We start from the raw sequence: 26,399 nt of genomic DNA, 5'->3' as shown, positions 1-26,399 counted from the left end.
AAAGTAAACGGCTGGGGAATCGAGAATAAAGGGAAGAATGGAATTGCACCAATCGCGAGCACGCCCCTGGTCGCCATGCGACAGTCCTTCCTCGCTATCCGTCCCCACCCCTTTGGCGTGTTTGTCAGTGCGTGATTAAAAAACAGATTATATTTGCGTTAAAGAAAATTAAGAGAGTGCTTGGATCCAAAAGAATTATTTTAGCCTGACTAAAAATAGTCTCTTTAAAAGGCTAAAGTTTCAAGCACCTTTGACTAAAGAGTGGCTAAAACTAATCTTAAGACTGAATTTTTTTAGTTAGGGGTACAACTACTAAAATGTGAATTAGTCCTAGGGTTTGAAAGATAATAAATGCTCATTAACTTGATTTTAGAATAATAAATACTCATTAACTTGATTTTAGCCTTTTTAGTATTTAGATCCAAGTATGGATGAGGCTAGCATGTTTTAGTCACACTATTTTTAGTCATGGGACTAAAACGTATCAAGCACCCTCTAAGCCAAAGAACAAATGAGTGATGCTCAACGAAAAAGATTTCACGATAATAACAAACGGTGCTTGATTTCTCAAAATTACATGATAAATATTATTGTCTTGAATTATGTAAATGATAACAAATCCTTGTCCAGCTACAAAAGAACCACCAGCATAACATGAAAGAAATATAAAAGCTGCTTCAGTAATCTCTTTCTCAAAAAGAGCTATATCTAGGCCCCAACCATACATTCTTGGCTCCCCAGCCAGCCTACATGGCTGCTGCCTTGCCGTTCCCAGCAGCAACGACGGTATCAGATGGGTTCAGCTCGTCCCAGGCCTCGATCCAGGTGACCATGGCATCAGCAAGCTTCACGAAGTAAGGGTCAATCTTGCCAAGCTTCTCCTTGACCTGCTCCGAGAGTGAGATGTAGCACTTCTGGACTGTGTCACACTCCTTGGAGAGGGTGGCGTTCTGGAAGAAGGGGATGATGTCCTCCTGCCAGAAGATGCCCTTGTACTCTTTCTTCAAGTTGACAAATGGGTTGCTAGCCTTGCTGTGCCACAGGTATGGCAGCCCAGTCTTCACTCCAAGGCTCAAGTGGTCGCAGATGACCTGAAGTTTACACAGTTGTATCAGTTTCATTACTTCAGTTCCTTCTTTTTTTGAGATGAGAAGATTTCATTACTTCAGTTAAGTGAAGTGTAAATACAAGTTGTAGTTCAGTTAAATAAATACATACCTTGACGCACCATCCAGCCCACATGTCATCGTAGCGACCAATAGGCTGGCCATCACCCATGAGGCCAAAGTACATTGCAGGGCCAATGAGCTGACGGTCAAAGGCAAGGTTCATGCCACACATGGGGAACAGTGTCCCCTTGGGAATAGTCAGGACGGCATCAACATACCTGAACAAAATATAAGAGATCAACAGCAATTCTTGATGCAATACAATGATTGCTGATTAGCAGCAGATCAAACAAAATGCAGTACCTGCTGTTCCTCTCACGAGGCTTAACCATCTGTGTGGGTGCATCATAGTCAGGGATGTTCAGCCAAAGGCCATGAGAGACCGCGGTGGGGGCACCCTCCCTAAGGCTGAAGGGGTATCCACGGACAAAGTCCGCACCTTCACGGTAGGGGTCATACAAGGTGTTGAAGAAAAACGGGGTGGACGGGCTGAGGAGGTTCTTGATGTGCTGCTCAAGAGCATTGATGTCTTTGCCAGATGGGTCCTTGGCCACCTATTTCCAAGGAGGGCCAATAAATTTCAGTTCAAGCAACACACAAGACACTGATCGGAAGAATAAAACAGTTTACCCCCACTTGATTGCTTCATCAGGAGAGGCAAGATCTAGTGGAGACCATATGGTGTGGATCTCAAAAGGATGAAGCATAGTTCTTTTACAATCGAATCAAGTACAGAGAGTAAACAGAAATCGAGCTACAACGGTGTTTCTCGGATCTGCGGCAAATATCGTGGACCAACTGAAACTGACAGTAAATACTTGCAATGCGTTGTTTGGTTACTAATAACTGAACCTGCCAACTCGTGTTACACGACCGAATCACATAAACTAGAACCTCTAACCAAATGAAAAGACTCTTCACCTCTAACGAAAAATGAACAGATGTGCTACCTATCACATGCATCAGATGGGGAAAATTAATTATACTACGATCACAGAGATCACTTTACTGGATTCTCTACCAGCCAATGCAAGCAAGGCCGAGGCTGCTTGTCTGTGTCCCAGGAGCAGCTGCTGCTCAAATCTGATACGGCTCGGGATCTGATAGGCTACACTTTTTTGTTGAAGTGACTGATTGCGGGTTCCTAGATCCAGATCTGATCAAGCCAGATCCGGAAAAATTAGAACGAAGGCGACCCGGATCCGGGGCAACAATCCTAAACTTCCCACGGATCCGCGCAGAATTCGAACAATCGCCAGCAGGAACGACTAGGAAACGAGGGCAATTTGGATTTGTGCAGAGGGAAAGTTAGAAAGGAACTTACGAAGCAGTCGTCATCGATGGTGAAGACGTACTTCTTCTTGGAGACCATGTAGCCGAAGCAGCGGCACGCGGAGTCCTTGAAGGAGATGCATGAGGCCTTGGGGCCGAGAATGCGGTTGATGTCGTTGCGGTTGTAGAGCTCGTAGTCGAAGCCCTCAGGAACCTTGATGACCTTGCTGGGGTCGCCGTCCTGCACGATGATGAGGTGGTACGGCTGGAAGAAGGGGCGCCACATCTCGAGGAAGTCGAGATTGCGGATGGTCGGGATCACGATGTCCAGCTCGTCCTTGAGCAGCGGCGTTGATGGCACCGACGATCCGGGCACAGTCACCGTCCCTGCCATTGCTGCCTGGCCGGGATCTCGATCTCGAGCCCTGGATCTCGCTGTTCCTGGAGGTGGTGGTAGGGGTGGGAGTAGAGAGAGGTGTGGGTTTGGGCTTGGAAAATGAGGGGGTTATATAACGCTCCAGGATGAAGAAGACTTTCATCTCCATCGGTGCCTGCCTGTCGGTGTGCGTTCCTCTTTCCTTTCTCCTTCCTTTTGTGTGTTATATTTACTTTTTTATTTTCTCCTTCCTATAAAGAACGGGGAAATGCGTACGTGAAATGCACGTTAATATACTGTTGAGAGGCATAAAGATAAAAAATAAAACATTTTCTTTAACTATGTGAATAATGTTGACGATGATATTTGGTATGATACTAATTACACGTTGAACATGTTAAGCGCTCACCATTGAAGCAATGTGGGTGGTTAGATTTGACCTTATTTGATAGCCGAGATCGATTGAGGTCTTTTTTTATATTCTATACTATATACATGCTATAAAGAATGTTGGAGAGTACCAGCCTCCTAGGGGCATCAGCGCTCGCAGGTGCCCTTCACGTCGTCCGTTTCGCGCATGTGCCTCGTGTCAATGGCTGTTGAGCGCCCTCCCCACCATCCGATCTTAACGGACGCTTCGCACCTAGCGGACTTCCTCGGAGCTCCATGACGCGTGGGCTGCTGGCACGTTAGCACCGCACCACGTGTGTGGCCTCGCACGTTCGAGAAGCATCTGGTCGGACTCTCTACCCACCCCTAATGTTCGGTTCCGCTGCCCGGGCTTATTGTTGGCAGCCGTATAGGCTATCCATATGCCTCGTTGCCCTTGCCCCACGTGTGTCGCCTCGCCTAGTGGAAAGACCATTGTGCTGGCTTTCCAGCCACCGACCATTCGGTTGTTCTGGTCGGTCCTCTTCATGGCTGCTTGGTAGATTGGATGTACGGGGTTTATGTGTTGCTTGGTTATTGTGCTCGCCTGTGCCGGGGACGCCCATGCGTCCGGTCACCCGCCTGTTAGGTCCATGCAGATAGGCACCCCGGGTATGCCTGTGCACCCAGGCACCCTTTGTGTGTTTGGTTTGCCTTTCTCACAGTGCCTTGAGTGCAGGTTGTTTGCCCTGCATGCGCCAGGTGCGAATGTTCCTGTTGTATTCATGTGCGCCAGGTGCAATGATGCTTCCGGGCACCCTATGTGTGTTTGGTCAGCCTTTCTCGTCGCGTTGGAGATGTGTTCTCGCCCAAGTGTGACTGGGTGTTTGAGTGGACACTTGTTGGTGTGTTTGTGTGTGTTTGGTCAGCCTTTCTCGTCGCGTCGGAGATGTGTTCTCGCCCAAGTGTGACTGGGTGTTTGAGTGGACACTTGTTGGTGTGTTTGTGTGTGTGTGTTCGAAGTTGGATGCTCTGGGCTCACCTTGTAGGCCGATGGCTTTGTGCAGAAGCTTCCAGGGAGCACCAACATAGGCCAGGGGGTCACCAAGGGGGCCTACGCACCCCCACCATGCACAAGGGGGTGCCACCAGACCACAAGGGCCCGCTGGTGCTCCAATTGACCACCTCTGGATCCCTGTGCCTTTATGTACTCCTGAAACCCTTTAGGATTTTATCGCCCTAATTTTTCCGTCGTCACACGCCTCTGTTTTGCAAAGATCCAATCTGGAGGCCTTTTCTAGTACTCTGTCGGAGGGAGAATTCTTCACGATGGCCATCTCCATCAACTTGAAGGCCATCATGCTCGTGAGTAGTTTCCTTTGGACTATGGGTCTATGATACGTCTCGAACGTATCTATAATTTTTTATTTCCATGCTATTATAGTATTAATCTTGGATGTTTTATATGCAATTATATATCATTTTTTGGGACTGCCATATTAACCAAATGCTAGTTGTTGTTTTTTGCATGTTTTTGGTTTCCCAAGAAATCAGTACCGAACGAAGTCCAAATGCCACGAAACTTTTTGACGATTTTTTCCTGGACATAAGAGAACCTAGAAGCTTCGGGAGGAGACCAGAAGGCGAAGGAGTTGTCCACAAGCCACATGGGCACACATAGGGGGTAGGCGCGCCCATGTGCCTTGTGGGCCCCTCGTTCCTCCATTTGACCTAATTCCAACTCTATAAATTCTCTAAAATAAGTAAACCAATAGAGCCATCCAAAATACTTTTTCTGCCGCCGCAAGCTTCTGTTCTCACGAGATCCCATCTAGAGGCCATTTCCGGTACTCTGCCGGAGGGGGAATCGATCACGGAGGGCCTCTACATCAACCTTGCTGCCCTTCTGGTGATGTGTGAGTAGTTTACCATAGACCTATGGGTCCATAGCTATTAGCTAGATGACTTCTTCTCTCTCTTTGATCTTCAATACAATGTTCTCCTCGGCGTTCTTGGAGTTCTATTTGATGTAATCCTTTTTTGCGGTGTGTTTATTGGAATCCGATGAATTGTGGGTTTATAATCAGATTATCTATGAATATTATTTGAGTCTTCTTTAAACTCTTTAATGCATGATTATTATAGCTTTGTATTTCTCTCCGATCCATTTGGTTTGGCCGACTAGATTGATTTATCTCGCAATGGGGGAGGTGCTTTGTAATGGGTTCGAGCTTGTGATGCTCAATCCTAGTGACAGAAAGGGACATGAAACGTAGTTGTATCGTTGCCATTAAGGATAAAACGATGTGGTTTGTTCATATTATTGGATTTACTTTGTCTACATCATGTCATCTTGCTTAAGGCGTTACTCCGTTCTTTATGAACTTAATACTCTAGATGCATGTTGGATAGCGGTCGATGTGTGGAGTAATAGTAGTAGGTGCAGGTAGGAGCGGTCTAATTGTCTCAGACGTGATGCCTATATACATGATCATTGCCTTGGATATCGCCATAACTATGCACTTTTTTATCAGTTGCCCAATAGTAATTTGTTTACCCACTGTATGCTTTTTGTTCGAGAGAGAAGCTGATATGTCTCCAATGTATCTATAATTTATGAAGTATTCATGCCATGTTCATTATAGTTTTGTATGATTTTGGTGCACTTTTATACAGCTTTTATATGATTTTTATGGACTAACATATTGACATAGTGCCCAATGCCAGTTGCTATTTTCTTCTTGTTTGTGGTTTTCTAGAAAATCCATATCAAATGAAGTCCAAATGCAGCGAAACTTTTTGATAATTTTTTAAACAAAAGAGACCCCCGAAGCTTTATGGGAGGACTAGAAGAGCCATGAAGTGGACACTACCCACCAGGGCGCGCTAAGGCCCAAAGTGGTGGGTTGGTGGGTAGTGGGCACCTCGTGGCCCATCTCAGCGTGAAGCTGATGCCAAAAAATCCTATAAACAGAGAAACCTCCAGAAATAACCCTAGAACTTCGACTCCACCGCCACAAGCCTTTGTGCCTCCATGATCCAATCTAGAGCCCTTTCCCGTCACTCTGCCGGAGGGGGAAATCATCACCGAAGGCCATCTCCATCATCCCGATGGTCTCCATGATGAGGAGGGAGTAGTTCACCCTCAGGGCTAAGGGTTTGTCCTAGTAGCTATGTGTTTGATCTCTCTCTCTCTTTCCCTCTCTCTCTCTCTCTCTCTTTCTCTCTCTCTCTGTCTCTCTCTCTCGTGTTCTTGATTTGGCACGATCTTGATGTATCACGAGCTTTGTTAATATAGTTGGATCATATGGTTTTTTCCCCTCTCTTTCTTGATTGAATACTTTTATGGATTTGCGAACACTTGATGTATGTCTTGGCACTCAACTCGTGGATTCCCGAGGTGACATTGGGGTAATCTATGCATAGGGATTGATGCACGTTTTCGTCTTTGTTTCTCTGGTAGAAATCTTGGGGCACTGTTTGAAATTCTTTGTGTTGGATACTCTCGGTGACATTGGAGTATCTAGCTGACATTAGAGTTGGTTCATGTGTATCATATGGTGTTATTTTAGTATGAACTCTTGCGCTGTTTGTGACACTTAAAGGAATAGCTCGATAGATCGGTCGAAAAGGAAAACTTTGAGGTGGTTTTGTACCCTACAAACAATTTCGTCTTATGTTCTCCGCTAGATAAGAACTTTGGAGTGATTCTTTGTCGCACTTTGAGGGATTGCCATATGATCTAATTGTGTTAGCACTACTGAGAGATTGCACTAGCGAAAGTATGAACCCTGAGCATTGCAATACCGTTTGTACTCACTTTTGTTACTTGCTACCTTACTATTTTTTATTGTTCAATTTACAAAAATCAATATCTACTATCCTTACTACACTTGTATCACCATCTCTTCGCCAAACTAGTGCACCTATACAATTTACCATTGTATTTGGTGTGTTGGGGACACAAGAGACTCTTTGTTATTTGGTTGTAGGGTTGTTTGAGAGAGACCATCTTCATCCTATGCCTCCCACGGATTGATAAACCATAGGTCATCCACTTGAGGGAAAATTGCTACTGTCCTCCAAAACTCTATGCTTGGAGGCCAATACGAGTCTACAAGAATAAAGTTGCATAGTAGACATCAGAAGCCTCTAGTGAAAACTATGACCCCCAAGTCTATCTTTATCTCTACTCCTAATGAAGCAGTTGGTAGGAGTGCGTCCATGTTTTTTTTCATCCCACCACTTTCGTCCGGATTTTTTCGACTGGTTTTTTTCATCCCCTCCCCCACCCCACTGGTTTAGTTTCGCGTCACCCTCTCGCACAACAAAAAAAATCTGAATGAATTAGAACTTTTCATGGTGATGGAAGATATTTAGTAATGTCTTTATGTGAAAGAATCAATCATGGTCAATATCTAAATATCAAATCTGAATTAATTAACCTTACCTTAAATTGCTCAACCACTACACCTAATGGATCAGCTGGTAGGATTGCCTTCAGGTTTTTTTCGTCCCACCACTTTCGTCCGGGTATTTTCGACTGGTTTTTTTGTCCCCTCCCCCCACCCCACCGGTTTAGTTTCGCGTCACCCTCTCACACAACGAAAAAAATATGAACGGATCAGAACTTTTCATGCTGAAGCGAGTTATTTTGTAATGTCTTTATGTGAAAGAATCAATCACGATCAATCTCTAAAGATCAAATATAAATTAATTAACCATACCTTAAATCGCTCAATCACATTAATTAGGAAAAAATAACCGATTTTAAAAAATTAATGTGTAAATCATAACACATAAGGTTCCTTTTCCTACCAATGATCGCGTCCCGCCCTCCCTTCGGCAACCCACCCCCACGATCGGTTCCTTCCCCCCTTGCCCCACGTTGATAGCCCCTTTTGAAAAAAAGCCCTCCAAAAAATATGATCCCTCCTGATCCAACTTTCTCTCGTTGACCAAGCCCTATCCCCATCCCAATATGGCCGCTGCCAGGGTTGTCAACGTCGCCTACCCTCCTCCATCTTCCCACGAGCGTCGGGGCATGGCTGTCCTCCAACAATCTTTAGTCCTAATGGAGCAGTTGGTAGGATTGCGTCCAGGTTTTTTTCATCCCACCACTTCCGTCCGGGTTTTTTAGACTGTTTTTTTGTCCCCTCCCCCACCCCACCGGTTTAGTTTCACGTCACCCTCTCACACAATGAAAAAAATCAGAACGGATCAGAACTTTCCATGCTGACGCAAGTTATTTAGTAATGTCTTTATGTGAAAGAATCAATCATGATCAATCTCTAAAGATCAAATCTAAATTAATTAACCTTACCTCAAATTGCTCAATCTCTACTCCTAATGGAACAGTTGGTAGGATTGCGTCCAGGTTTTTTTCGTCCCACCACTTTTGTCCCGGTTTTTTCGACTGGTTTTTTTCGCCCCCTCCCCCACCCCACCGGTTTAGTTTCGCGTCACCCTCTCGCACAACGGAAAAAAATTGAACGGATCAGAACTTTTCATGCTGACGCAAGTTATTTAGTAATGTCTTTATGTGAAAGAATCAATCACGATCAATCTCTAAAGATCAAATCTAAATTAATTAACCTTACCTTATATCGCTCAATCACATTAATTAGGAAATAAAATAACCGAATTTAAAAAATTAATGTGTAAATCATAACACGTAAGGTTCCTTTTCCTACCAATGACCGCGTCCCGCCCTCCCTTTGGTGACCCACCCCCCCGATTGGTTCCTTCCCCCCTCCCCCCCCCGTCGATAGCCCCCCGTGAAAAAAAGCCCTCCGAGAAAAATAGGATCCCTCCTGATCCAACTTTCTCTCGCTGACGAAGCCCTATCCCCATCCCAATATGGTCGCTGCCAGGGTTGTCAACGTCGCCTACCCTCCTCCATCTTCTCACGAGCGTCAAGACATGGCTGTCCTCCAACAATCTCTACTCCTAATGGAGCAGTTGGTAGGATTGCGTCCAATTTTTTTACGTCCGGTTTTTTTCGACTGGATTTTTTGTCCCCTTCCCCCACCCCACCGGTTTAGTTTCGCGTCACCCTCTCACACAATGAAAAAAATCTGAACGGTCAGAACTTTCCATGCTGACGCAAGTTATTTAGTAATGTCTTTATGTGAAAGAATCAGTCACGATCAATCTCTAAAGATCAAATCTAAATTAATTAACCTTACCTTAAATTGCTCAATCTCTACTCCTAACTAGTAGAATGCCCGTGTGTTGCCACGGGGTTTTGAAATATTTTTTGTTGAGTTGTATAAACATAATGCATGTTCAATTTCACACGTAGAGATAATATAGCATGGGAATGTCGGTGCCTTGCCACATGCTATGAAAATATTTTGCTGGAATTATGTAAACATAACACATGTCAAATTTCACATGTAGAGACAAGATAGCATGGGCAAAATTGGGTATGTATTGTAGTCTAGTTTACTTGCAATATAAATTGATAAAAAGGATAAATTAATGATGCATATAGAGCGATGATCCAACTAAAATTCTATTAAAAATTAATACCTAGTTCTTGCGCTTAAGAAGTTCTCGCACAATACCAGGAATGTTATCTTTAATTTCATTCGCACGATAATTGAGAAGTATAATAAAAAATTCTTCCTCGGCTTATACACATCTTACACAAGCAACGTGTAATGGAGAATACTTCATGTCAAAGGTCTTAAAATGTGCAACGGAGAATACTCATGGTGCTAACCGAACGAACTATTTTTTTTACCATTCCACCATAGCATAAAAAACATAATAGCCAGACATATCCCTACAATTTCCTAAATTAGTGTTATTTTGAATATAGTGATAACAAAAATAAATGCTTGTATTTTGAATGTCAAAAGTTTTGTAGTACATTTCTCGGAAGGTTACGAAATTTCTGTGGTTTTCCAGTTTTGCCCCTCGCTCGCTCACTCACTCGCCCACTCGTTCAATCACCTCTTCACACTCATTCCCCTCGCTCATCGACTCTCCCAAATGCCTTGCCCACGGCGGTGACGCACCACCCCCTCACCTGTGTCGACGGCTCAGCCGTGTTGCCGCCCTTCTCCTCAGGTGTCGCCGCCTCACCTTCTCGCCCGCATCGCATCTCCCTCTCGCCCGCATCCTCTGCGCCACGCTTGAGAAAAAATTGGTTGTTTTAGTGAGGTCGAGTAGGAGCACGGGGATTTAGTACTCTCGCTTGGCTCAAACCAAACTGATTCTGCTATAGTATTCTTTTTATCATGCAGGAGTACTTTGATTGATCTACTAGGCTCAAATCAAACAGATTTTTAGAGTATACTCCATGTTACTCCATTTCAGAGCACATTCTTGGAGTGGATCTGCATTTCAAAAAGTTTACAAGTGGGAGTACATGGAGTACTACAGTTTAAATCGAGGAGAAGATGGTGCCTGCTCCGTGATGATGCCGCCGTCACCTACGACTCCTCAACCACCACCACCACCACGACGACTTTCTCGAACATGGTGAGTACTAAGTACTCCTCCAATGCTTGTACTCCTATCAATGTTTACTGATGTAATCATGGCAGGAGTAATGCACCATTAGTTGGTAAGAAACAATGTCAGTATGAAACCTCTCAATAGTAACTGTTTTTTCTATGAGGCACAGTACAAGGTTTCGGCTTTATTTGCCCCATTCCATGTTTTGAAATCATTACCAAATCATATGAAGCATGGTAACAATGTTCAAGCTGATTCGGTGAATCTGTAGTCTATACCCTATATATTACACCTCACTGTGTGCCCCAAACATTCTGCATTGAAAAACAAATAAATAAAATAAAAGCTTCTGAATGGATGATAGTGTGAAACAATATATCATATTTTTTTTTCCTGGGAGCATCATGGACCAACTTGTCAATGTAACCTGGGTTGTAAACTACATCTATATCCCTGTCAATGAACATGTGCACTATTGAACTACCTATGCATCTACATCTCTATGAAGATGCATGTACAACTACATCTTGGATGAATACTATTGTCAATTTACTCGCATGGGCCATTCAAGGAAAGTAGTCTCTCAGTTCTAGTGTGCTTAGATGTACGATGAAACGAACTTGTGAACCAAAGCAATTTGACATGACTACCGGACAGAGGAAGCGGGGCAGAGATGATTTATTCGTGGGCGATGATGAATTGCTACAAATACATATACTCCTACCCTCCATGCATGTCAGCATCCGGTGCTAGCGCTTGATTCCCTGAAGATTGAAGAACCACCCCCCGCCCTTAACAAATCATTTCATATAAACTACTGCACCTAGCAATGTAAAAATACAAAAGGATAAAATCACTAACCTTTTATAGAAAAATGGTACACTCTTGGCCGTCCTGCATGTTTTGGCATAAGTTTCCCTCACCTTGCATGTCACCGTGTCCTTAAGAAAAACAAACACATTGGTAATTATAATTAAGAACTTCGCCTAAAACAAAACAGAACCAGCAGCAACTCATCGCTTTCATTGTCTTCAAGGCCCTCATTGTCATCTGGTAATATAGTTTGGGAGAAGTCCATATTACCCCCTTGAGCTTGTCTTAGGCTTCACTTTACAAACCTCAACATTGTGTTCGTTCAAGTTTCATCCTTCAACTTTATAAACTGGTCATAAATATAAGGGGTCTGCTTCAGTATACCCACCTTAAGTGAGTCAATGGTGGAGATTAAAACTTCCATAGAACCAAGATAAGCCTTCCATAGAACCAAGATAGCATTATCTCTCAGATTCTCTCTTTAGGAGAAGCACACAAAGCAGATTTTACAATTCATTTCAGATTCCGCTAACAATCTACTGGGTAACTGGAATTTGCTACTCCAATAAGTAACAAACTAATAAATCCATCTAAAATTTGCATAGCCACACTGAGTTATATAGATTCCAAATTGTATTTAGCTACCTTGAACAATCATCATTCACACATGCATATTATATTTTCAAAATTGACATTTTCATTCCTGTGTGGCACAAATTTCATGTGCAATGTATATATATACGTGCAGATCTGCGCAGCCACCAATTACCTGCATGATGCAAACCTCACGCACCTCTACCATCTCTGCTTCTATTTTATTCCTCCATCATCCCTCATTGCCTGGTGGAAGATCGTGGATGTCGCCTAGAGGGGGGGTGAATAGGCGCTTTAAAATAATTACGGTTTAGGCTTGAACAAATATGGAATAAACCTAGAGGTTAATTTGTCAAGCACAAAACATACAACAACTAGGCTCACCTATGTGCACCAACAACTTATGCTAAGCAAGATAAAGTACTAGGTGATAGCAAGATATATGACAAGAAACAATATGGCTATCACAAAGTAAAGTGCATAAGTAAAGAGCTCGGGTAAGAGATAACCGAGGCACGCGGAGACGATGATGTATCCCGAAGTTCACACCCTTGCGGATGCTAATCTCCGTTTGGAGCGGTGTGGAGGCACAATGCTCCCCAAGAAGCCACTAGGGCCACCGTAATCTCCTCACGCCCTCGCACAATGCAAGATGTCGTGATTCCACTAAGGGACCCTTGAGGGCGGTCACCAAACCCGTACAAATGGCAACCCTTGGGGGTGGTCACCGAACCCGTACACTTTGGCAACCCTTGGGGGCGGTCATCGGTACCCATCAAATTGCTCGAGGCGATCTCCACAACCTAATTGGAGACCCCGACGCTTGCCTGGAGCTTTACACCACAATGATTGAGCTCCGAACACCACCAACCGTCTAGGGCACCCAAGCACCCAAGAGGAACAAGCTCAAGGGTACCAAGCACCCAAGAGTAATAAGCTTCTCAACTTGTAACTTCCACGTATCACCGTGGAGAACTCAAACCGATGCACCAAATGCAATGGCAAGGGCACACGGAGTGCCCAAGTCATTCTCTCTCAAATCCCACCGAAGCAACTAATGCTAGGGAGGAAAATGAGAGGAAGAACAAGAAGGAGAACACCAAGAACTCCAAGATCTAGATCCAAGGGGTTCCCCTCACATAGAGGAGAAAGTGATTGGTGGAAATGTGGATCTAGATCTCCTCTCTCTTTTCCCTCAAAAAGTAGCAAGAATCCATGGAGAGATTGAGAGTTAGGAAGCTCGAAGAAGGTCAACAATGGGGGAAGAACTGTGACACCCGGATAATTATGCTACAGTAATTTCATGTCTAATGATGCCTTGTCATCATAGTTATTTTGCTAACCCTCAATTTGTTTTGAACCAAACTCAAATCAAAATTGAAATGCCAAGTCAAATTACAATTTTATAAAATAGTAAATTAAAAATGTTCCTTAGGATGAAAATAATCATTACATAATTGTGATGCATAACAAACATTTTTTTTGATGTTTAAAATGCCCCTAGGAATTAAGATAGTGGAGTAGGATCAAATTTATTTGACCTTAACAATTTTTTAAAAAATAGTTGAGCCCTCCCAACTGCTTTGAAACCTTTTGCGTCAGCCCATAATATTGCCAAGTACTTGTGGGACAAGTTTCACTTTGAACAAAAATCGCCAAAACAAATGCAAAATCAGAGAGCAAAGTATAAATCAGAAAATAATTAACAAAAAGGAAAGAAAGTCCCAAAGCTACACTAGGCCCTAGTGGCCACAGTGCAGGCCCAGCCCAGCCGCCCCACCTATAACCCTAGCACTCACCCAACTTCCCTCGCACACACCTCTCCCCCTCGTCTGCCCCAGCCTATCCATCCAACGGAATATTTTTCTGGTTAGGGTTTTAAGAAGCACGTGCTCTATCCCCTCCTGTTAGGGTTTCTGGTTCCTCTCGGCGACTCCATGAGGCGCCGTTGAGATTAACTCTTCCCCTCGCCGATCTTCCTCCGGTTCCCGGGCTAGGGTCGATCCTGGGCGTTCTCCGCCTCTCGACCTCGACCCCGGCAGGTTTCGCGGAGGCAGGCAGGCAGTTAGGGTTCCGTCGAACCTGGTGATCTACTGTCGTCAGGTTAGGGTTCTTGAGGTATGGCTAGCCGCGCGTCGAGTTCTGACGCCGAGGCGGCGGGTGTCGAGGAGATGATGAAAAACCTGGGCATCACTGAGGATGATCTGGATGCCGTGGTTTTCGAAGAGCAAGATGTTCAAGCGGAAGCGGTTGTGCGTTGGATGGCCATCGCGAGAGTTCACACCCCAAAGAGTTACATCCAATATTGGTTCTACCGCAATATGAGGGCTGCCTGGGATCTGGCGCAGGAGGTAAAGATCCGCCCGCTTGAAGAAAACCTGTACACAATGCAATTTGCTTGCCTCGGCGATTGGGAACGCGTCATGATGGAGGGACCGTGGACCTTCAAAGGGAACGCGGTGGTACTGGCAGAGTATGATGGGTTCACTAAACCATCAGAAGTTAATTTGGACATGCTGGATATATGGGCTCAAATCCACGACTTTCTTGATGGTTACTTCCCGATGATCAAAGCTCTAGCAGGGAAGATTGGGCAGTACATATACGCTGAACCGAAGTCACATGACTTTGAAGGTAATTTTGTCCGGGTCAGGGTCAAGATCAATGTCCATCGCCCTCTAAAAAATGCAGTCTCGGTGGTGAAAGAAGGTAAAAGGAAAATATTCCTGGTAAAATACGAGCGCTTACCTGACTGGTGTGCTGTCTGTGGCCACCTTGGTCATCAATTCAAGGAGCATGGCAACGGTGTTCATCCTTCTGAGGCTCTGGTCTTTAAGAATCTTCGGGCATCATGGTTTAGAGGACCGGGATGGGGACCGGGAGAAAGAAGAGGACGTGGCAGATCGGGGCGTGGACGCGGTCGAGGCCGTGGTCCATCTCAGAGGAGCAACGAGATGTGGACTGAGTAGGAGGATCCAGAAAGTTTGAGGGGAGATGTGGCCATGGATGACGTTGAGAACAATAGAAAGAGGGTTTCTCCGGCAGCACCGGACTCAAGCCTTGCGGGTTCATTGCCTAATGCCCAACCAAGCAATCCTTTGCTCTTGGAGCATAACCAAGATGCACCTGCGAGCTCTCCTTCAAAGCAGGAACCCAAGAGGAATAAATTGTCACTTCCTGCTGCAGATAATGCTACGGTTAAGAGCTTAGTGCTGTCTCTCAACAATGATGCGCGTTTGGCGGGCTCCCATGGGGAGTCGCGCCATGCGCAATGAGTCTACTATGTTGGAACTGTCGCGGGGCTGGCAAACCCGCGACAGTTCGAGAGCTTCGTGATCTAACGAGGCAACTTGCCCCCTCTGTTTTATGCATTGTCGAAACTCAGATAGAGGGCTCTCGTGTAGAGAATTTAGCAGGCTCATTAGGCTTTACAAATAGTTTTGCAGTCAATAGTTCTGGTAGAAGTGGTGGACTCGGTGTTTTTTGGAATGATAAAATAAAGCTAGTGGTTGATGGCTACTCTAAGTATCATATTAATGTTGTTATTGATGATTTGGCTCATGTAAAATCAAGGGTCACCTTTGTCTATGGAGAGGCCCAAACAGCGGAGAGATACAAAACTTGGGACATGTTACACAGTATAGTTGGTGCTAACGATCTGCCATGGCTGGTAATGGGTGATTTCAACAAGGTGCTACACTCGCACGAGCATGATGGAGTCGCCAACAGAAGTCAGGCACAGATGGACGCGTTCAAAGATGCACTGGACACGTGTGGCTTGTCAGATATAGGATACAAGGGGATCAACTGGACCTTTGAGAAAAAAGTGACAGGTGGTACCTACACCAGAGTACGACTGGATAGGTGTGTCGCAAACCCAGCATGGTCGCTGGCCTTTCCAAGGGCATCTTTAGAACATAAACATGCCGCTTCTTCAGATCATATACCAATCTTTCTTCAGCTCAACATGGTGCATGCAGGTGCACGAGAACCGAGGCGCTTCAGGTACGAGATGTGCTGGGAGCGAGATCCCATGCATGCAGACGTAATTGGTGAGGGGTGGGATCCACAGAACCTGGAACAAGGCCGACCGCTGGAGCGGGTCCGACAAAAACTGCAGCGTGTGTCGGGGGATCTGTCAGCCTGGGATCGTGAGCACTTCGGAAATGTCAGACGACAGATTGCACAGTTGCAGCACCAGCTACAGGAGTTGCGCGGTCTTCCAGGTAGATCCGGTCCTAATCATTTGGAGTTGAAAATAACAGAAAACCTGGTTGAACTATATCACCATGAAGAAATTTTATGGCGACCGTCTCGAGTGGTTGATGCATGGAGATAAAAATACGCACTTCTTTCACTTACGTGCGAGTAGAAGGAGGCGGAAAAATCTAATCAAGGCGCTACAGAAGGAGTCGGGCCAGATCACTGAGGATATAGAGGAGATGGAAGAAATGACCACCGCTTTTTATAAGGATTTGTACACTTCTGGGGGGGTGCAGGATATGGAGAGTGTCCTCTCAACAGTGCCCTGCAAAGTTACGCAGGGGATGAATGATATGCTGAATGAGCCCTACACCCAAGCCGAAGTTAAAAAAGCCCTCTTCCAAATGTTTCCTACAAAAGCTCCGGGCCCGGATGGATTCCCAACCCACTTTTTCCAACATCATTGGGATATTTGTGGGGAGGATGTAACCAAAGCAGTGCTTGACATTGTGGAAGGGAGGGAGTCAGCGAGAAGTATAAATGAGACGGTGCTTATCTTGATCCCAAAGGTGAAAAATCCCACGTTGCTGTCTCAGTTTCGGCCCATCAGCTTCTGCAACGTCCTCTACAAACTTGCATCCAAGGTAATAGCTAACCGACTGAAAATCATTTTACCTGAAATTATTTCAGAGGAGCAGTCAGCTTTCGTCCTAGGAAGGTTGATTACTGACAACATTGTGACTGCTTACGAGTGCTTGCATTTTATGAAGAGGAATAAAGCAAAGAAACATCAGTCGTGTGTTCTGAAACTAGACATGATGAAAGCTTATGATAGAGTCGAGTGGGAGTACTTGCAATCAATCATGCTGAGACTTGGTTTTTCTCAAAGATGGGTACAGATTGTTATGGGGCTGGTATCTTCAGTCACCTTTTCAGTCCAGTTCAATGGGAAGAGGCTGGAGGAGTTTACACCAACACGAGGAATCAGACAAGGGGACCCGATATCTCCATACTTGTTCTTGTTAGCAGTAGAGGGCCTTTCGTGCCTGTTAAAATCAAGAAGTGAGTCATCCAACATGAGTGGTTTACATGTGGCGCCTTCGGCACCAAAGGTGAATCATTTATTATTCGCAGATGACAGCCTGCTATTCTTCAAGGCAAATAGTATGGGTGCTACCGAGGTGAACCTGGTACTGGACAGGTATTGCTTGGCGTCAGGCCAGCGTATTAACTACAGCAAGTCATCGGTTTATTTCAGCAAGGGGGTCCCTGATAGTACTCGGACTACGGTTAAGACGGTGATGCAAGTTCCAAATGAGACTCTAAATGAGAAATATTTAGGTATGCCCTCGGACATAGGCTCATCAAAAAATGGTGCTTTCAAATACTTGAAGGACCGCCTCTGGAGCAAAGTTCAAGGGTGGATCGAGAGCACGATGTCTTCGGCAGGCAAGGAGGTTCTAGTAAAGGTTGTTGCTCAAGCAGTCCCGGTCTTCTCTATGTCCTGTTTCAAACTACCACGAGGCCTATGTGAACACTTAAATATGTTGATCTGAAGATTTTGGTGGGGGAGCAAAGAAGGTAAGCGCAAACCACATTGGGTGTCATGGGAAGCGATGACCAAACCAAAAGGCATGGGTGGACATGGTTTCAAGGATTTTGAGCTATTTAATCTGGCTATGTTAGCAAAGCAGGCCTGGAGACTATTGCAGGTGCCGGAATCCCTCAGCGCGCGCATTTTAAAGAGCATATATTACCCGAATACTTCGATTTTGGAAGCTCCTCTGGGGAATCATCCTAGCCAGATTTGGAGAGCCATTATAGAGGGTCGGGATACGCTGAAAGTTGGCTTAATAAAGCGCATCAGTAATGGAGAAACGACAAGGATTTGGGAGGATAACTGGCTGCCTAGAGGGGAGATGATGAAACCTTATGGTTGTATTTCCCAAAACCCTCCGTTGCTTGTGTCCGAGCTCATAGATAATACATCAGCATGTTGGGACAGAGAAAAAGTGCAATCTGTATTCATGCCGATGGACACTCAGGTCATTCTTCGAATCCCCTTGTGCACCCGCAACATCCCAGATTTTGGAGATGGCAATATGAAAAGAATGGCCTATTCTCGGTCAGGTCGGCTTATCGCATGCTCGTCGCCACTAAAGCTCGAAGAGAAGCCTGGCTGGAGAACCACTCAGGTTCAAGCGCGCCGACGGAGGAAAGATCTTGGAAGAGTTTGTGGAAAACTAGAGTACCAGGAAAGGTGAGGATGTTCTTATGGAGACTTTCAAAGCAATCAATCCCAACGAATGATGTCAGGGCACGAAGACATATGGCACAATCAAATTCATGCAGCCTTTGCGGGGCTCCCGACTCCTGGAGACATTCACTTCTTGATTGTACAATGGCCAGGTGCACTTGGGCATTAGTGGAAGGGGACCTTCTGCAAAAGATGGCAGCAACAACGGAGCCAAAGGCCAAACATTGGCTATTCACCTTAATGGAGCTGTTATCTCATGCTAAATTTGTCAAGCTTTCGGTGACTTTATGGGCTATCTGGGCAGCAAGGCGGAAGGCTATCCATAAAGGCATCTTCCAGAGCCCACATGCGATCATGTCTTTTGTTGATAGGTACATCAATGAGCTTGAGGTGATCAATGGCGGACAGGAGCAGGCTCGTACCCAGCCCAGGGTTGCAACTGTGGGCGGGAGGAAACCAAAAGCACCCCCTACGGGCTATGCAAAAATCAATGTTGATGTGGGGTGCAGAAAAGGAAGCAGGGGGACAGCTGTAGCAATATGCAGAGATAACACCGGAAAGTTCCTCGGAAGTTCGGCTCTCGTAATCAGAGGTGTGGATGATCCAACGACGCTCGAGGCAATGGCATGCCGGGAAGGATTGGCACTCGCAGCCGACCTCCATGTCAACCAATTTGTCATTTCATCTGATGTTAAGGAGGTGGTCAGCGCTATACATAATGATAGCTGTGGGCCCTATGGAGCCATCATCAAGGAGATCAGAGTCCAACATTTATCTTTTCTTTGTAATTTTTGTTTCGAAGGTTGTTTGAACAATTTAGAAACTCATAAGTTAGCCAGGCATTCACTTTCTTTGGGTCCGGAGTGCCACGTCTGGTTTGACCAACCCCACGACCTGAACTGTATCCCACTTCATGTGGTTTTTGATGAATAAAGCTTGGCTATTTCCCTCAAAAAAAAAAAAACTCTCCCCCTCGTCTCGCTCACCAGCCGCCGCCACACAACGCCCACACAGGAGAGGAGCTCCTGGCCCCGATCCCCATGGCTGCCAGCGACCGCCTCGGGCCTTCGCGCCCCTGGTCCTCTTCTCCGACGCTCGCTCGGCTCCAGTGCCTCACACGTGACCCCGCACTTATGCTCGTCCCCACGCCCAAGCGCCTTCCATGGCTGCCGCTCGCCGTAGCGAACCGCCGCGGCCACCGGCCTCCAGTCGTCGCACCATCGTGCCCATCCGCTACTCCGACCTCCTCTTCATGGTCTTCGACGACGGGATCAAGCTCGGGACCCCTACCTCGTCGGATCGTCCTCGTCTCCCCTCTGTGCCCCGCCGGTCATCGTCGTCGATCCGTCGCCATCGCTGCTTCTTCGCCCTCGTCAAGCGCTCCACGAGCTTCGATGTGAGCACCTCGCATATCTCCCATGTTTATGCCGTCGTTCTTGTTCCCTGGCCGTTGTAGCCATTGACGGAGCTCCGCGCGCTCGCCGTGAGCCCTTGGCTGCCCCGACCGTGCCCGTCTGCACATGCCGTGCAGCCCCGTGCCTGCTACTGCCAACGTGCCCTCGCGGCTGCTCGCCCGCCGGCGCCCGTCCGCTCACGCCATGGCCGCCCTCGACCCGTGTGCTCCCCTGCATCCTACAGCCACCCTTGCGCCCGTGTGCAGCAGCCCCTGCGGCGGCTGCGCCTACTGCTGCGCGCGCTTGTAGCCGTCGCTGCCGTGGCTCCTATTGCTCCTGCCGCTGTTGTTTGACACCGAATCCTGCTACTTCCTTCTTCAGTTAAGCTAGGTGTCGATTTATTCAGTTTCGTCAGTATAAGCATGCATCACCAGGAGTCCGTTCTCGTACATGTATTTGTGGATATAGTAGCTAGTGCCGTGGTGTTCGCTCCCGTGGGATAGTGTGGCCATTAGCTCAAACGTGGCTGGTAGACTAGGAAGAATCTCTTGCTGTAACGACATGGCGCTGTAGTTAGTAGCACCCAACACAAAATACTCTCACAGCTCTTTAGTTACAGAGCGGCGAGAGAGTGCAAGGACACCGGCAGCAACTACAGCTGCCTCTGCCGCGCACACCGTGCCCTACCCCCGTCCATGCGCGCCCGCACCCGCTACGTCCTGGAGCGTGCCCGTTCGCCCGCTAAGGACCCCGCCTATGACACAGGGGGCCCACCCCACAGAACGTTTAAAAATAAAATAAAAACAAAAATAAGTAAATAATAGTTTAATTAATTAATTAATCTCAAAAAATTAATTAATTAATAATTATTTAATTAATCAATTAGTTAGTGAATTAATTAGTTAATTTAATTAACCTGCTTAATAACCTAATCAACCCGATTAGGTAATCAAATGTTGTCTAGTAAAATTTGTGTCAATGACATGCGGGTCCCGTGGGTCCTTTTGACGAGTTAACGGTCCAGTCAAAAGCTGACTAGACATTTGACCAGGACCCCACCTGTCGGCCCTTTAGACACACTCTGGGTACACTTCCTGTGTACTCGTAGCAATTAAATACAAATTTAATTTCGAATTAAATTAAATCCAAAAATTAGAAAATCATTTTAAGTCTTTAAATTTTAATATAAAATAATCCGTAGCTCGGATGAAAATACTTTGTACATGAAAGTTGCTTAGAACGACGAGAAGAATCCGGATATGTAGCCCGTTCATCCGCCACACATCCCTAGCATGGTGAACGCGCAACTTTCTCCCTCTGGTTCATCTGTCCGAAAACGTGAAACACTGGGGACACTTTTTCGGATGTTTTCCCTCTTTGCCAGTATCACCTAGTATTGCATTAGGTCACCTCTAGCACCGCGTATTACCATGTTATGCTTTATGATGCTTTAATTGCTTTGTTATTTATTGTGTTTCCCCCATTACTTCTTTCCGATAGACCCTGAGATCGCTGTCGGTACCCCTGTGATCGACTACATCGACGACGAACCCTTCTTGCCAGAGCAACCAGGCAAGCCCCCCCTTGATCACCATATATCGCCTACTCTTCTCTCTACTGCTTGCATTAGAGTAGTGTAGCATGTTACTGCTTTCCGTTAATCCTATTCTGATGCATAGCCTGTCATTGTTGCTACAACTGTTGATACCTTACCTGCAATCCTAAATGCTTAGTATAGGATGCTAGTTTATCATAAGTGGCCCTACATTCTTGTCCGTCTGCCAGGTTATACTATCGGGCCGTGATCACTCGGGAGGTGATCATGGGTATATACTATATACTTTATACATGATATATGTGATGACTAAAGTCGGGTTGACTCGAGGAGTACCCGCGGTTGATTCACGAATTGGGGGGCTGGAAGGACATACTTTCCCGACGGCCCTCTGTGTGGATCTTTGTGGCGAAGCGACAGGGCAGGTAGAGACCACCTAGGAGAGAGGTGGGCCTGGCCCTGGTCGGCGTTCGCGGTTATTTCAAGATAACACGTTTAACGAGATCTTGGTATTTGATATGAGTCTGGCCACTAGTATATACGCACTAACCATCTACGCGGGGACAGTTATGGACACTCGACGTCGTGGTATCAGCCGAAGCCTTCGTGACGTCAGCCACTGAGCGGCGCGCGCCGGATTGGACCGTAAGTCTGCTCTTGTATTAAGGGGGCTAGTTCTGTTTCCGACCTCGTACGCAACGTGCAGGTGTGCAATGGGCGATGGGCCCAGACCCCTGCGCCATAGGATTTAGACCGGCGTGCTGACCTCTCTGTTGTGCCTAGGTAGGGCTGTGACGTGTTGATCTTTCGAGGCCGGGCATGACCCAGAAAAGTGTGTCCGGACAAAGGGGATCGAGCGTGTTGGGAAATGTGATGCACCCCTGTAGGGAAGTTAATCTATTCGAATAGCCGTGATCTTCGGTAATAGGACGACTTGGAGTTGTACCTTGACCTTATGACAACTAGAACCGGATATTTAATAAAACACATCCTTTCAAGTGCCAGATACAACCGGTGATCGCTCTCTCATAGGGCGACGAGGGGAGGATCATCGGTTAAGATTAGGATACACGATACTACTTGGTGAACTTACCATCTACTCTCTTCTACATGCTGCAAGATGGAGGTGGCCAGAAGCGTAGTCTTCGATAAGAACTAGCTATCCCCCTCTTATTCCGGCATTCTGCAGTTCAGTCCATATATGATACCCTCATTCCACTTGATACCAATGCATACATATGTAGTGTAGCTCCTTGCTTGCGAGTACTTTGGATGAGTACTCATAGTTGCTTTGCTCCCTCTTTTCTCCCTTTCTATACCCGATTGCTGCGACCAGACGATGGAGCCCAGGAGCCAGACGCCACTGTCGATGACGACTACTACTACTCGGGAGGTGCCTACTACTACGTGCAGCCCGCTGACGACGACCAGGAGTAGTTTAGGAGGATCCCGGGTAGGAGGCCCGCGCCTCTTTCGATAGGTATCTCAGTTTGTGCTAGCCTTCTTAAGGCAAACTTGTTTAACTTATGTCTGTACTCAGATATTGTTGCTTCCGCTGACTCGTCGACCGAGCTCTTGTATTCGAGCCCTCGAGGCCCCTGGCTTGTAATATGATGCTTGTATAACTTATTTTATTTGTAGAGTTGTGTTATGATATCTTCCCGTAAGTTCCTGATCTTGATCGTACACGTTTGCATGTATGATTAGTGTATGATTGAATCGGGGGCAGCACAAGTTGGTATCAGAGCCAACTGCCTGTAGGAATCCCCCTTCCACACTCCTTGGCCGAAGTCGAGTCTAGACATTGCAAAACTTTTTACTAACATGGTTGTGTGTCTTACGGGCCCACGTCGCTATTTGGGTGGTATTAGGATCTTTTACTCCTCGATCTTTACTCTGTGACTCTGAACTCTCTTCTACTCGGGATAAACGATTTTACTAAATCTATCTTTAGGTTCTCGAGAATACTTCTCCCGGAGAGCCCCTTCAATCCAGATGACCGCCTGCTGCACCAGAAAATTTTGAAGATACTCTTCGATGTTTCCCCGAACCTTGTGCCTATTGCTTTTGCAATTCCTTACCACCGAAATATCCCTATGAATAAATACTTACACCTATCGTTCTTGCCTTTATTCCCAGTCGACCTTGTTATTACAAGATACCCCGAGAATACTTTGTGCCTCTACCTTGTAGTTCCTTGTCGCAAAAATACCCCTACGGATAATTCCTCGCACTTATCGAGCATCTCCTCATTCCCAGTTGTTCATGTGTTTTGCAAAAGTCTTTGAAATACCATTCGGTCTTCCGAATATCCTGAGTAGCCTATTGCTCTTGAAATTCTTGCTTGCTTGCATTATGGTTAATCCCATAAGTCTCGTAATCTTATTGGCATCCCTTGTCATTATCATTTTGATTGCATTGATACAATATGTTGCGAATGCATGCAATCCTCAATCAGATCCTAGAATTCATCCTTCTGGCTCAGACGTCATTTTAAACATGAGCTGGATCCCGACCAATTAAATTTTGCCATCGATTGTACCCCTAAGGCTATTCAACTTATCCATCCCTAATCAGAGCATTGCTTCTGATCCCTTGTCTTGAAATTGATAATTCCTTTGCATTTGAACTTTGAGTTAGTCAGTTGTTTCGATAAAATGATCTCCTTGCATTCCTTCTTCCTCTGGTTGAGTACCGATGCTCACATCAGATCCCTTGTGGACCACCAGATCCTTTGTTGGATTTTATCCGACAGCGTCCTTCATATTCTATAAGCTTGTGAGCCTTTCCTCGGATACTTAATGCCTTTGGTAAATCGTATCCTCTGCTTTTTCTAGCATGCTCTACTATCGAGCTTGTGTTATTTATTCCTGAAATTGTGGTATATGCTCCTAAGATGCCTCGATGGGTTGAACCTATGCCTTCCCCAAACCGTACGAACCCGAAAGTTTTCGTGAGTCATACTCTTCTGTTGTTTCGCCAGATAAAATTTCTACACTACAACCTCATCAAAAGCGAGAAGTAAAATGAAAGGTTATACGTTGAACAAGTGGGAGTCGACCTTAAACCCTGTGTTCATGTCCATGGACCCGATGTATACCTTATCATGGAAGCTTCTCTTAAAATAATTATCCCCTTGTTATAAGTTCATCTTGTATTTGTGGACGTGGTTCCGACCATGTTTCTCCTTGATTCCATTTCTCGTGCAAGTTTGAGCACTTGTCTTCTACAGAGCATTTCCCTAGTCCAACCTCTGCTTTGATCTGTCGTCGAGTATTACCCCCGTGGTATCTCGAGATTATCATGGAACCGCATAACTTCTTATGAGTTCTTCATCAAGTGCCACATTCTCATTGATTCCAATTTTTCACGGGCTCTGAGTTTTTTTAAACACTCAAAGACACCAATAACTGACTCAAGTCCTCACCGTGATTAATCAGCTCTTGGTAACTTTCATTACTTACGAGTTTTAACTCGATCACGTCATTCCTAGCCTGTTTGGCTATATCCTTGTCGTGCCGATTTTAACTGTGCTACCTGGTCCTTTTTCCCGGAGCACAAATTTTGACGGTGAGCTAATCTTACGTCGACCTTCCTCGTCTTATCATTTCTCCTTGAACAGCAAACTTGATTTCGAGTTTGTATCGTACCCTTGGTTCCAATTACCTTTCGCTTCATCATTCTTTGACTTGATGTCATCGCCGATCGATTACATCTTCATGAAATCTCTCGACAAATGTGTCGTGATCATCATCAACATTCTGAGCTTTTCCAGGATATCAATCTAATTCATGGTGAGAAATACCATCCTTGCCCCTTGATGATTTGTGTTATCATCGACAACATCCTTGTCTTCCCTCAACACAAATGTGTTCATGTTTTGGATTGAATCTTGAGTCCCATTCTATCCAGCATCTGTTCTTCTTTACCTTGGAGTATTACCATCTTTTATGTTAAGAATGTTGTGAGGATTGCCCCACCTCCTAAGAATTCTTGGTATAGTGATACTTCCCACCATCGCCATTCTTTCTCGTGTTGTTTCTAACCAGAATACCAACAAATGGTCTGTGATGTGTAAAATTCAAAAATTCTAGCAATCCTATTGCTTTGACCTTAATGGTCGATAGCCTCATTCTAAGTCTATTGCTTATTGAATCATCATTCAAACATTGATTGTGCTACCTAGTCCAGATTTTTGGGTGCACTTTTCAGCCAATGTTTAATTGTGTATGTTTTCTTCGAGCATACATCATTATATCATTTGATCCGACAAATGTTATCCCCTTGTTCACATAAGTGTGGAAATCCACCTTTTGAAAATCTCAATGAATTTTCGCTGAGTCACTCAACCACCTCCTCACCTCTCCTTCATTTAATGATGAACTCTTGTTTTGGAACCCGCTTTCATAGTTAAATTTCTGAGAATCTTACAATATCATCTCGACAATTTGTGTTACACCTTTCTTCTCAGGCATTCCGAGTCTGAGTTATCCTAACACCAATCAGATCTGAATCTTGGTCAGATATGATGGTTGGAACATATTCCCAAGAGTTATCACCTTGGTCTTTATGTGACCCGGTAATGTGATGTCGTGCCTAGCACACCTGGCCCGAGGCCCTATTGTTATAGATTCCTTTTCAGCAAGGTTATCCATTCTTCCATGAGGAAATTGTAAGACTTATTCTATGATTTATTCCCGATGGGTCCCTTGTGTTTACAAAGTCTGACCTTCACCTCTTGACCATGTTAATGCTATCTCGAAGCATGTCTGTGGTAATCCAATCTCCAATAAGAACGTTTGAAGCACGATATTAAAATTTCTTTATGAATTATCCAAACACCGTTGTATGGGCAATGTCATGAAATTTTCTTTCCCCTTGCCTAAATGGTTTTATACTTCTATCCTGTCATGGATATCATGCTCTGCTT

At 45.4% G+C, this 26,399-nt stretch overlaps 1 protein-coding gene across 1 annotated transcript; it reads right to left on the bottom strand.

Annotated features, from left to right (window-relative positions):
- Nucleotides 1-535: 535 nt before the first annotated feature.
- Nucleotides 536-2,938, bottom strand: LOC125551594 (UDP-arabinopyranose mutase 1). Its single transcript, XM_048714848.1, has 4 exons — nucleotides 2,494-2,938; nucleotides 1,473-1,723; nucleotides 1,219-1,387; nucleotides 536-1,091 (listed from the first exon to the last, which is right to left on the bottom strand). Exons 1-4 carry the CDS (start codon nucleotides 2,833-2,835, stop codon nucleotides 747-749), a joined length of 1,107 nt encoding a protein of 368 aa, XP_048570805.1. The 5' UTR covers nucleotides 2,836-2,938; the 3' UTR covers nucleotides 536-746.
- Between the last annotated feature and the right edge of the window lie 23,461 nt (nucleotides 2,939-26,399).

Source organism: Triticum urartu, chromosome 4, assembly GCF_003073215.2.
Source record: "Triticum urartu cultivar G1812 chromosome 4, Tu2.1, whole genome shotgun sequence".
Lineage (NCBI taxonomy): Eukaryota > Viridiplantae > Streptophyta > Magnoliopsida > Poales > Poaceae > Triticum > Triticum urartu.
This window is presented reverse-complemented; position numbering and strand designations above follow the sequence as displayed.